Genomic DNA, 13,719 nt, shown 5'->3' with positions numbered 1-13,719 from the left:
AAAAATAAATCATATAAAAAGGTGTATTTAATTTGAATAGAATTTGTATAAGTTGATTTAAATCTCTGTACCATTTGTCTAGATCACTGCGAAGAAGTAAATCAAAGTTCATATAAACTACATACATTAACCTCTGTACAATCGCATAATATATCAATTTCTATATATTGTCGACTGATCTTTCCATATTTTATTGTTGTCGGTCTTCGTCCGTCGTCCATCATTTTCTTCATACGTCATCTTCCGTCAAACCATTAGGTCAGTTTCAGTTTGCCACTTAAGAAATAAGTAAAACAAGAGCCATGTTAGACATGGCTAACCATATTAGACATGGCTAATCCCCCCGCCGGGCATATTATAATTGAAGGCTAAAGTTCCTGGCAAGTTAGTGTCTGAAAGTATTAATTTTGGGGAAAGCTTTGAAGAACCGTTTAGTTGTGGTCCGCATCAGGGGTTTTAAAGATGTGGAAGAAAGAATAAGTTAGTGGTGAGGTGGTTTACTATGGTGGCTGATTTCTGCCATTTCGCGTTTTCGCCCCGCGACCCCGCCAAGCGAAAACGCGAGAATTAACAAGTTAAAATGGCGGGGGCGCGGGGCGAAAACTCGCTATTTAGCGGGGTCGCGGAGCGAAAACACGATAATTAGCGGGGTCGCGGAGCGAAAAGTCGACATTTAGTAACTCTGATGGCGCGGGCGCGGTGCGAAAACTCGACGTTTGAAGAGCGCTAATTATCGTGTTTTCGCCCCGCGCCCTCGCCAATTTAGTTACTAAATCTCGACTTTTCGCCCTGCGACTCCGACAATTAGCGAGTTTTTGCCCCGCGCCCCCGCCATTGTAATGCTTAAATTTCGCTTTTCGCCCCGCGAGCTCGCTAATTAGCGGTTTGTCGCCCCGCGAGCCCGCCATTTTATTTCTCTAATTTCGACCTTTCGCAGCGCGACTTTTTGCATTTTCGTTTTGTAAGTGTTACGCATTGCAATTATCTATGTGGCTGATTTGTGCCATTTCGACTTTCGCACCGCGATCTCGCCGAGCGAAAACACGAGGATTAAGATTGTTAAAATGGCGGGGGCGCGGGGCGAAAACTCGCTGTTTAGCGGGGCCGCGGGGCGAAAAGTCGAGATTTAGTAACTGGAATGTCGAGGGCGCGGTGCGAAAAGACGAAGTTTAAGCAGCGCTAATTATCGTGTTTTCGCCCCGCGCCCCCGACATACCAGTTACTAAATCTCGCCCCGCGCCCCCGCTAAACAGCGGGTTTTCGCTCCGCGCCCCCGCCTTTTTAAGGTTTAAATCTACTTTTCGCCCCGCGACCCAGCTAAATAACGAGTTTTCGTCTTCCGGTATGTGAATTAGCATATGTAGGGGTTTACAAGATTGTGTTTTCAATATGTCGGATGGATGTTCACATCTTGAATGCCAGCAGTGCGGTCACGGAAAGTATCCTCTGTTTTAGTCATTCAAAGTAAATGCTTGTTATTGTTTTTATAAAATATAGTCGGTACTTGTTTATGTTTGTTTGCTTTTAAAGTTTAGTTGATTATGTGTATTAGATTCTATAGTCTGTTTCAAAAAGTTCGTAAAAATGGATGACAGTATTGACCGTATAACCGATAGGCCTGATACGGCCGATTATTTATAGAGCCTACAGTACAGGACTGTCTTACGCTTATTTTGAATATGTATAATTTTTAATTGATATAGATTAAGTGAAATAAGTGCAGTTTCTTCAAATACAGAGAACAGTCAATTACGGGTAGAAAACTAGAGGCTATTTTTATAGCAATTCCCGTATTGATGTTCTTTTCATAAAATACACTGTCCCATCATTTGGTGCATTTCGACAAAGACATACAGGAGCGTAGGAACAGGGTGGGGACATGGGGGCACGTGCCCACAAATCCTGGCCAAAATTGACCAAACTTCTTAATTTTACACTGAAAATTACGAAAATTTTAGATGTGCCCCCTGCGTCAGTGATTATGAAAACATAGGTTGTGCCGCACCCACCTCCAAATGCTTCCTATGGGCCTGCAACGTAATAGACGTACTTATATATTATTGTATAACTTTTGTAGACAAATTATACATGTATATACGTTATTTGTAAACCTGCACTAGGTTTCTCCATTTCTTTTCTAAGTTTACAGCAATGTTTTCCTGAAATATAGCTGTTGTACAAGTATCTGATCAGAGATTTTAGGAAGATGTTGTGCGGAAGTATACTTTCCCTATCAAAATGCTCCTTAACTTATTTGAAGGAGACGAGTTAATACGAGAATATTTTTTCGCCGGGTACACTTACAGCGAGATTATAACAATTTTGAATCGACGTCATGGCACTACGATCAGGTAAGGTACATAAGGTTCTTTCACTGGTGGTAGGTGCAGATGGGAATATTCGGCTGGAGGGTAACTGTTTTTGGCGGTAACGAGGCTCTTGCCGAGTTACGGCTTAAACAGTTACCCGAGAGCCGGATAATTCCATCTGCACCTACCTACAGTGATTGAATCTTTTTCTTGCATGCCATATTCAACAAATAATAGTAAAAATAAACTGAAACAAATAATTTTTATAGCACTTTTTTCTTATACAATGTAGTAGCGTATTAGCAAAGCGCGGGAACTTTACTTCAATAAACAGGAAGTACGTCATGACGTTACAAACACGAAAACAACGTAATAGTTCCGGTTTTGTTTTATCATCTGCAGTAAAACGTTATGTTTTTCCGTAAAATGACGTTTTTGGAATCTAGAAATATGTTATAAGGGACAACGAGAAACTATTAAGGTATTTGATTTTTATCCCGTTTTACGTAAAACATTATTAAAACACAAATCTCCTGTACATATGTAGTTCGTTATACGTCATTTACAGCAAGAGAGTCATCTTACACCCGGGGTGTAAGATGGAGTTTTCCAGCACCGGTGAAATCACCAGATCTCGATATTCGATACTATAGTAGTAACTGTCTGAATCTCTTGCTTGAAATTTCAATTTTGCAACAGGTAATTTAAACGATTTAAAAGCCTGTCCTACATACGAAATGGTGCTACTGATCTCATTCATTCATTGCAGCCTCAGACAGCTTAGCAGGCGCCTAAGGTTGCTTGGTCTTAGAAGACACAATATGCCAGGAAATGAAGGCACAGTTATTGAAGCTATCCGTGTAAGTTAAAAGTTGAATGTGTCTTTCGTAATTACGTTTATTTATCGTCGCCACTGGGAGTCCTATATGGGTGACTGACTACTCAGCTCATTGTCATTATGGTCAGTTTGTCTCAGTTTATTGCACATAACAATTATATACCCACGACCTTTGTGGTCGAGCGGCGAGAGTCACTTCAAATCTTTGCTATATGTTTGAGCACTGCTACCGACTACTGCTCTTTATGTGAAAAAGTAAGCAATATCTTACGGAAGAGTGGGGTCTGGTTCGGGTGTTTCCCAGGGGTGATAGTCTGAAAAACTATTTTAAAACTGGCCCTAAAGGCCAAAAAACACGAACATTTAATATCATGGAATTGATAATTACAATGTGACGCAGGATAAAGGTACCGTCAAGTATTAAAGGTGGTCAATCACATTTAATTAACATTTAATGACATTTTTTACTTTTTGTATATTCTGGTAGAGAATTATTTAAGGAACAAAAAGACCGATTACATAGAGTTAGATTCCTATTTGAAATGTTTATTTTATTATTTTTATAAAATTTTGTAATTACTCCCCTTTAATATGAAAGTATATAAAAAGCTGGGTATTTCTTTTTATTTCGATACAATGTCTAGTTTTACATTTGCATTTGATAGACATATCAACTATTGAACAATCTGAATCAGAATGCAAGTTTTAAAGCTGTGTGTAGCTTCTGAATTCATTTATTTCCAATCTATCTTGGTTGCGCAACCAAGATAGGCAAAGGGAGGTAATAATAATTTTTCAAACTTACGTTTCTAATGAATTCCATCTAAATACATAATTTTTAATGCAAATATTTTACAAATATATTACAATATGTCTAATATTTATACATTTTCTTCGGCAAAGTAGCAAAAATAACTCTATCTTGGTTGGGCAACCAGGATAGGAAAATGAAATTTTAAAAATACCTCCAGTGAAAATCTAATTTGTATTAAGTGTTAAGTGAACATAAATGAGTGCAAATGATCAGATGCTAAAGTTTCGAACAAATCCGTTACATGGCCAAAATCTGATTATCCACCTTTAATGGCCGTAACCTTACGTTGCATTTGGTGTGCACTTGCATACGTGTAGGCATTATATTTCCTTCTGAATGTTTGCATTTACAGTATGTTTAATTGACACTGAAGGGGTTAATGTTGATTCATTTTAGGACGCATTAACTATATTTGTTTATTATTTTTAGACCGTTTAGAAACACGACCGTGCTTCTTTAGTAGGCAAAATGTTTCTTTCAGTCTTCGCATTACAATAGTATGGAAACTATTTTAACCTTTTGAATTATTTATGTCATAGCGTGAAATTGAGGGAAGCGGCTCCTCACTCGGATACAGAGCTATGACTCGACGTCTACTGTCTTCGCACGGCATAGTTGCTTCAAGGTAAGGATTATTTAAAAACAAAAACACAAAAAAAACTACAAAAAAGCAATGATATCATAAGCGGAAAGCGATGTTTTAATGTCAGCTAGGGAAATTAATGTTACAGGTGCATGCGTACACGTAGTAATTATCAAATAAAGCAGTACTTGACCCTGGTTAGAGGGACAACATGTGATGCAGAGACGTGCCCTTCGGTTCTGCTACGTTTGGTAGCTTGGTTATCCATCATGGAGTTTTAATTTTCCTTTTCGTGCCTAAAACGTGCAAATGAATAAGAACAAAGTAAAATGATGAAAACATGTTTTGGAAAACATGAATTTTCCCAACATTTTAAGAGGGGATATCAGTTAGAAGCTACTTTTTGTTTAAATTCTGTAGCTTTATGTACATGTTTTTTTGTTTTGTTTTTTATAAATATGCATTTTTACTAAATCAATGTATCAAAAAATTAGCAAAACGGTATAAAACATTTGTACCCCGGAACGTACTAAAAATAAATCTTTTCATTTAGTCTAGATAAGGCACTGTATGGCAGTTTAAAACCTCAACGTAGCCGCGAGTAGCTATTAATAAGAGTTACGTACGTTGTCGTCCTTTAACGTACGCTCCCCAGTACTAATTAACTATGACAACCACTACGTTAAAGTATGTTGTACTATGTTACCCACTACTCTCAAGTACATTATAGAACGATCAAATAGGCTAAACTTCGTGCACGGTAGATTCAAGTACATTTTAACTCGGAAATTACCGTTGGTGTTTAGCACGTTAACTACGTTATTAACGGCTAAAAAGAACCAGACACATACAATATGACTGAATAAAAACATTTGTTTTAATACGAAAAGGACCAATAAAAATGTAATTGTAGTGGAATATGAAGGATTTTATATTCAAGAAACGGAATAATATCGCCCCTTTTGTTGATAAAGCTCTAAAAGACATAATCTGTTCATATTACATTTTCTGAAAATTAATTACCATCCAAAACACTTACAAGTACTGCGACAGGCACATTGCAAAAATGCACCCTGTGTAGAGCTTTCAACTACCCATGTTTGTCTGCATTCTGTTAAATAACACCAGTGTATCAGCGATATCAAAAATCCAGGCATTTCAATACAAGTGCATGTGACGATTCTACAGTTCAGTAAAGCCTGGATAAAGATACGTTAAAATGATATACATTTCCCTCTTTTCAATTGTTTGGCAAAATTCTCATTATATACTGAACATTTTTGTAAGACAAACGGTGGCTGCAGTTCAAAGAGAACTTGATACAGAAGGTGTCCGACTTCGGCAACATCGCCAGTTCACACGTAGAATCTACATCAATAAAGGACCCAATTACTTGGTGCATATCGATGGATACGATAAGCTGAAGCCGTACGGTTTTCCCATCCATGGGGCAATATGTGGGTAAGTTCCTTAGGCATTTCAGTATATATATGTTTTATAGCAGTATAAGCTTGTGTACAGGTTTATACAGAAGAATCCCGAAATATCTTCATTATGCTGGGCATAAAATGACTTATAAACAAACCTCGTTGGCTCGAACCGATTTTGTTTGGGTACATATTTAACATAATATAATATAAAGTGTAGTATTTCATGTTGATGGTAGTATGTAACAGACCATTGAGATTCAAGTTTATATTATCCGAAATCGTCTCACCCAATTTCTATACTCAACAAAATTTCTAATCGGTCACTTTCTTAAATCTACAAATGCGACTTTTTTAAAGAGTGGTGGCTTAATTCCAGAAATCGTTGATAAAATACAATGTATATAAAAACTGATTGAAATCAAACTGAGAATATCCGATCTTAAATTGAGTACTTTGCCTTCTTTGCACAATGAAAATGTTTAATACAATTTTCAGCAGTGTGGCCTTCTACTTTTCAATAAAATACTGGTTGACCAATTATAAATTTTGTTGAGGGTATGACACAGTTTCTTTAACTTTTTCCACTTCAGATTTTCTAGAAAAATACTTTGGCTGAAAGTTGCCAGATCTAACAACGATCCAAAAGTTGTAGCGACCTTCTTTCTGGAGTATTTAAATGCTATAAATGGTGAGATACAAGTCATGAAGTACTCGTACTACGGTAGAGTTTAGCCTAAGGTGTCGGCCGATCAACCCGTACGTTGTGGGTTCGAATCTTACCAGGTGGCGACCTCGCCTCATAATAATATAACAGTACATATACTGTTTAAGCAGGAAGCGCACTGGAAAGTGACTCTATAAGCCACAAGCTTTCTTCTCAATCGAGCTATAAACATTTGGCTGGCAGACTTACTTAGAATGTCTGTCTTAGTCTTTTGCTGTAGTTGATTAAAGTTTGTTCTCTAATTCAGTTTCAATAATGTTAGGTTATACCTGTATTACCTTTATTTTACAATACACAAGATGAAAGTATATGGCTACGAAAGTATTACCATTATTTCAAGTCGTTAACCCGTGACAGAACTGTCACACTGATATGGTTTGAACTGGGTTTAATTATCAGAGGCATTTCTTCAGAACAGTTACTGTACTCTTACTTCCTTTTTATAAATTAACTATCGGTGTCAACAACTGACGTGAACATTTTCCACCCAAATTATTTCCTTGGCAAAGTTGATCAGTTGTCTTACAAGGACCTTAAAAATAGAAATGCATTTCCAGATAATGAATTGAAAAGTATATATATGCATGTATACATTATAAGTGATTGGTTGCAGGTGTTCCAAGGTGTATTCGAACTGACGCAGGAACCGAAAATGTATTGGTCCAAGACATGCAAATGGCGTTTCGATGGGAACATTCGGATGACATGAGCGCAGAACGTAGTGTAATAATTGGGAGTTCACATTCTAATCAGGTAGTCTGACCGCTGATCACACAGAATGTATTTCTCTATACACTCAACAAAAGTTATCTATGAGCTATGGAATAACAACTTTTATTTCGTGTCCGAAAAGATCCATCTCTTTGTGAAAATATACGAGATATTGAAGTGAGACAGATTATGTGACTTTTACTTTTTGATACTCCTCATTGTTTTTATTACTGAGTAATATGTTTGCTTAATTTCGATGAAATTCTCACGTATTGGATGGAAATGAATCTTTTCTGAGACGAAATAAAAGTTATTTTATAGTTTATAGTTCTTGATAATTTTCTGAAATACCTATAGGTGGTCTATTTTAACTTTTGTTGAGTGTACACCAATACTATAAAATACCTAATTAACAACGGAAACGTGGCTTGCTCCATGCACTAACATAAAATATATTCATTTACAACATTGCATAACTTATTTTTCAAGTCAATACAGCCCACCCGCTTAGCTCAGTAGGTAGAGCGTCGGTCTTCGGATCGTGGGGTCGTGAGTTCGATCCTCGGGCGCATGTTCTCCGTGACTATTTGATAAACGACATTGTGTCTGAAATCATTAGTCCTCCACCTCTGATTCATGTGGGGAAGTTGGCAGTTACTTGCGGAGAACAGGTTTGTACTGGTACAGAATCCAGGAACTCTGGTTAGGTTAACTGCCCGCCGTTACATAACTGAAATACTGTTGAAAAACGGCGATAAACCCAAAACAAACAAACAAACAATGCAGTTACCAAGTGTTAACAGACGCTTCTGCGTAATACAATATGCGCTTCGCCCCTAGCTTGCAGCAAACAGCTACATGTGTATACTTTTACCGTGAACCATCTCGAAATTTTCAAAACTTCAGTAAACTTCTGTTATACAATAGAATACACAGATGAAACGAAGAGAAAACAGAATAAAGTAATGAGAATGAATCCTAGTATGTTGATCAGATAACTGACTACTTTTAAGACACACCTTGTCGCAAAAGCAATGTTTCTAAATTCTTTATTTCCGGCGAGAACCGTATTAAAGTTTCAGTTAATTCTAAATCTATTTTTCACTACAGCGTATAGAGCGTTGGTGGCTGTCAAACAGACAAGGTGGATGTCAGTACTGGATAGATCTCTTTAAAGATATGGAAAACGCTGGACTTCTCTCAACAAGTGATGAACTACACATGTGAGCATATAAAGCCAATATCAATTAACTAATATATTACCAGAAACTTTTCAATTGGAATTGGACCATTTCATATTAGGACATAAGCTATGTGTCAAGAAAGATGGCCAGTATAGTTTTAATCAAACGTGCAACTTACTGGACTATGCTACATGTCTTTCAAATTGATTTTGTCCTGCCCTCATAAAAGATGAAGCACAAAATCGGCCTGCCGAAAAAGTTCTTGCGTTTTACGTGCTCTCTGGAATGTCAAATAAAGCTACATGTATATTATCACTTCTGCCTGAAATTTTGAAATCCGTTGCTTTATCAAATTTTTTGCATTGAAACCGTCGCCATGCTACTGGAAATGAAAACGAATGATCAATTTATAGGTATTTATCCAGAAACAACGAAGTATATCCTATTTTTCACTATTACAGCACTCCACTTCAGTATGGTGTTCATATGAAAGGTTTTTATCTAGAAACAATAATTCGATTTTATCCACATCTTGTAAACATCAGGACCGTCGCACAAACAATTTAGATTGTTTCCATATAAACCATGCATTTTAACCAATCAAATTGCACGATTTTCTTGGCTTTCATAAAAACCATCTATTTAATTGCTAAAATCCTGTAGTCGACTTGTCCGTTCGTCCGACACATTCATTTCCGATCCGTTGGTATCTTAAGCACCCTTTGACTTAGAACCTTCTTATTTCACAGGGTGATTCATCTTATGGAGTAGAGGTACTGTATTGATTTTGTGGTTGTTGGGCCAAAGGTCAAGGTCACAGGGACCGCGATAGTAAAAACCGTTTCCGATCAATATCTTGAGAACCCTTCGACTTCGAACTTTCTTATTTCACAGATTGATTGTCTTATCAAGTAGAGGAACCCTACTGATTTGGGGTTTGCTGGGTTAAAGGTCAGATTCTCAGGGCCTCTGGTTAGTATCTAGAGAACCATTTGTGCTTAAGCCTCCATATTTCACTTGATGATTGGTCTTATGAGGTAGATTATCCGTTTTGAATATAGAGTAGATGGGTCAAAGATCAAGGTCTCAGGGGTCCTCCCAGTAAAATCTGTTTCCAAACAATATGTAGACAATCCTTTGTTGAAACCGAAACCATCTTTCGGGGTAGGTGGGTGTGGGGTGCATTTGTCACCCACTGTGACATTTCTCGTTTTTAATTATTGTTAGGTGAAAATATTGTTAAATCTGTCTTTTAACATATTGACATTGGTGGCAAGAGGTAGAGGCCTTACCACTCTACATCATATATCGTTAAAGTTAGTTTTGCTTATTCTTATTCAAGTTAGTGTAAACTAAGTAAAACCATACATTTTTTCCACCGAATACACAATGACTTGTAGCCACAAATAACAACACTTTTAGACCACTACATGCAGTTACCTACAACATTGGTATACGGAAAATCCATTTACATTTGTATGTTTTATAAATTGCTCCACTGTATTTTTAAATATATATATATATACACAGTCAAACCTGTGTTAACGACCACCTCTGAATAGAGACCACCTGGCTCCAAAGACCACATGTTTTGTTTCCCATTCTAACATTTACAGTGTACATGTATTTTTAATCTGTGAATGAAGACCACCTCGCAATAAAGACCAAAGTTTGGCTTTCCCAAGGGTGGTCTTTATAGACATGTTTGACTGTATATATATCTATATGCATCTGTACACTTTCAGATTTTCTGAGCGATATCCTTCACTAAATTGCATTTCTATTTATCAGAGAATGCGTGCGTTTCTGCTTCATGGACATAATACAGAAAGAGCTTGACCGAGTGCGAATGGAATGGAATCAACATGCAATACGGAGAAATGGACCTGAAGACTCTCCAAGCGGGAAACCAGACCTCATGTACTATATGCCCGAGTTGTTTGGTAAATTGAGTAGGCCTATACTTTTTTTTAAAGTGAGAAGTTTCAAGGGTGATATGTTATACGAATGCTAAGGATACATTCTGTATAACTTACTGGCACTTCGTTTCATCTTGCGTCTGTACTTGGAAGAACTATGATCGTATGGATAATTTGTTTGTTTTGGGTTTAACACCGTTTTTCAACAGTATTTCAGTTATGTAACGGCCGGTGTAATGAAGTATTTCGACCCCCATAGAATAATGACCCCCCGGTCATTATTCTATAGAAAAAGTGACCCCCTGGTCATAGTATTATGACCGCCAGATCATAGTACTATGACTCCCCCACGTGAAGTAAACTGAACCTCACGAAGAATATTGACTCCCATAAAAAAACGACCCCTGTCATTTGGTCAAATTTAGTGATAACTCATGTATCTAAGGCCTAATTGCTGCATTTTATGCCCCCACTCAGGGGAGGGGGGCATATAGATTTGCCCTTGTCCGTCCGTCCGTCCTTCCGTTTGACCATTAGCCCCAGATACCATCACTTGACACAGAAATCAGAGCATTCCGCAACGGGAAAAGGGATTCTATTTCTAGACGCTGTATCTTGGTGTATACATTTTTTTTCAGGAAAATAACAATTCACAATACGTTCACAAAACATCCCAGTGTCAATAATCCCTGCAAACTTCGGTATGAAGTAATTCTTCGGAAGAAAACTGCACAAGAAACTGCTAGCATAGAACTTAGTATTAATAGAAGTTGCAATACTTAGCAGTGGCAGTAAAGTACGGTAGCGGCAACAATAGAAAGTAGTAGTAGTAGTAGTAGTAGTAGTAGTAGTGGCAGTGGTAGTGGCAGTTGCAGTAGCAGCAGCAGCAGCAGCAGAGGAATAAGTGACAGCAACAACAGCAGCAGGAGAAGAAGAGGTAGATGTACAAGACGTATTAGTGGAAGCAGGTATAGTAGTATCAGTAGTAGCAGTTGTAGTAGTAGTAGTAGAAGTAGTAGTAGAAGTAGAAGAAGAAGAATCACATGTAGTAATAGCAATAGAAGTAGCGGCACCAGTAGTAGTAGTACAATCAAAATGTTAACTATTGGCAATGGAGGGTATTAGAGTTGTAGATCTAGTAAAATTGTTCGTAGGTTTGGTGGGGATCACTTTTTAATAGATATTATCGTCGAAAGTCTTTTTAGGAGCCGGTGTTTTACACGGAAAGAGTAACTTTTTTAAATAGAATAATGTCCGGGAATCGATATTGTATGAGAGTTCGAATGTAGTAATTTCGGCAGTGAGTATTTTACATGGAAGGAGTCACTTTTTCTATAGAATAATAACCGGGGTCGTTATTCTATGAGATTCGAAGGGAGTCATCTTTAGGGAGTCAGTATTTTACTTGGAAGGGTCAGTTTTTCTATAGAATAATGACCGAGGGGTCGTTATTCTATAGAGTTTTCAAAAGGAGTCAGTTTTTTATAAGAGGAGTCAATATTTTACAGGAAAGGAGTCACATTTTCTATAGAATAATGACCGGGGGGTCGTTATTCTATGGGGGTCGAAATACTTCATTACACCGGCAGTTAACCAAACCGGTGTTCCTGGATTCTGTACCAGTACAAACATTGTTCTCCGCAAAAAAAACTGCCAACTTCCCCACATGAATGGAGGTGGAGGACAAATGATGTCAAACACGATGTCTTTTATCAAGTCGTCATGGAGAACATACGCAACGCCAGGGGATCGAACTCGCGATCCCTAGATCCGAAGATCTGCGCGGTCTCTATTGAACTAAGCGGGCGGGCTTATCGTATGGATAACGATCTGAAACATTTTTTTTCTTTATAACTGCGCATGTCATTCTTTCTTTTATGGTACAGTGGTACATTGAATCGTGATACTTTTCAAATTACCTGATGTATTTATAGTGATTTCCAAAGAACATTGGCGCTTTTAAATGCACTACAGTGCATCTAGTTTATTTTTGTCTGAATCATATTTCTTTCTTGTGCTAGGCTGCCACAGGTGACTGTTATTTGACGCTAGTAAGATCTGATAATTCACATGAAATGAAGTTCTGAAATATCATTATACCATGCATGCACCCGTCCTGCTGGCATTTGAGCCTCAATGCTAGACACTTGGGAATTACTGATAAACAACCTCGATGTGAACTTCTTGCTAACGTGATTGGTACATTTACTTAACCTCTATGTGCGTGTGACCCGTGCCGTCACATCGCCAGTGTTGGCGAAATGTCAAACTGATTGTACTCCTGATGAAAATAAGTATCAATAACAAACGTAACTCTTATCCAAGTTTCCGCAGCATCCTACGTATTTAATAATCCGACTAAGAAGAGATGCTTGATATCAGATTTTTAATGTTTTTCCCTTTCCAGGTGGTGTTGATTACAAGGTTACGTTGAACCAGAGAGACCTTGATCAAGTGTCATCAGAATTCTGTTATACGGGGCCTATACGGTGCATAAGCGAAACAGAAGCACAGTTTGAACGGGAAATGAGACGAAAACATTTGCGCATGCCAGTTACAGCTGATGAAGCAATAGAAGTATTTGGTGCCTTAAATCCCGCTGTTTAGAACCAAACAACAGAACATCATTGTACTACATAGTCACCCAGCATACACTCTAAGCCTAATACAATGACATTTGCTTAAATATGGCAAAGAAGTTAATATTAGCAAAAAAAGCTACTTTCAAAAGCAATAAAACGTTTGTTTGTTATTTCGTTTGGCTGTCTGTGTCCTCTGTACAGTTATATGCTGCCATACAAGGCTGGTAAATTTGTTTTTGTTGTATTATATCTTCGAATGAATGATCTCGCAATAAACATGTACATAAATACAGACAAATCCATTCCACTCCGTTTCCTCAATGATGACAAAATCGTGTTGGCCTAACGTTTCTTACCCGAGAATCTTTATGAAGTTCTATTTAAATATTCCAAACCACTTCCTAGATATGGCTTCGGACTGATGGATGGATGGACAACCCCAAAACTATACCCCTCCACCTTTGCTGGGGGATAATCCACGAATTCATATCCCCACGAAATTGCCGTTTTGTCCAAAACCACGAAATTTAATGATTTTACAGTAGTTAACTTAACTGGTGGCAGTTCTGGGCAATGACAATTATTTCCGTTATCATATTTATCTTACGGTCAATTTATTACGAAT

At 37.7% G+C, this 13,719-nt stretch overlaps 1 protein-coding gene across 1 annotated transcript; it reads left to right on the top strand.

Annotated features, from left to right (window-relative positions):
• The first annotated feature begins 1,895 nt into the window (after positions 1-1,895).
• LOC123560473 (uncharacterized) lies at positions 1,896-13,574 on the top strand. Its single transcript, XM_053520062.1, has 9 exons — positions 1,896-2,351; positions 3,079-3,169; positions 4,501-4,586; positions 5,832-6,005; positions 6,565-6,662; positions 7,312-7,451; positions 8,520-8,632; positions 10,385-10,536; positions 12,920-13,574. The coding sequence occupies exons 1-9, from the start codon at positions 2,239-2,241 to the stop codon at positions 13,117-13,119; spliced, it is 1,167 nt and encodes a 388-aa protein (XP_053376037.1). The 5' UTR covers positions 1,896-2,238; the 3' UTR covers positions 13,120-13,574.
• Positions 13,575-13,719: the final 145 nt, after the last annotated feature.

The sequence above is a fragment of the Mercenaria mercenaria genome, chromosome 12 (genome assembly GCF_021730395.1).
Source record: "Mercenaria mercenaria strain notata chromosome 12, MADL_Memer_1, whole genome shotgun sequence".
Lineage (NCBI taxonomy): Eukaryota > Metazoa > Mollusca > Bivalvia > Venerida > Veneridae > Mercenaria > Mercenaria mercenaria.
This window is presented reverse-complemented; position numbering and strand designations above follow the sequence as displayed.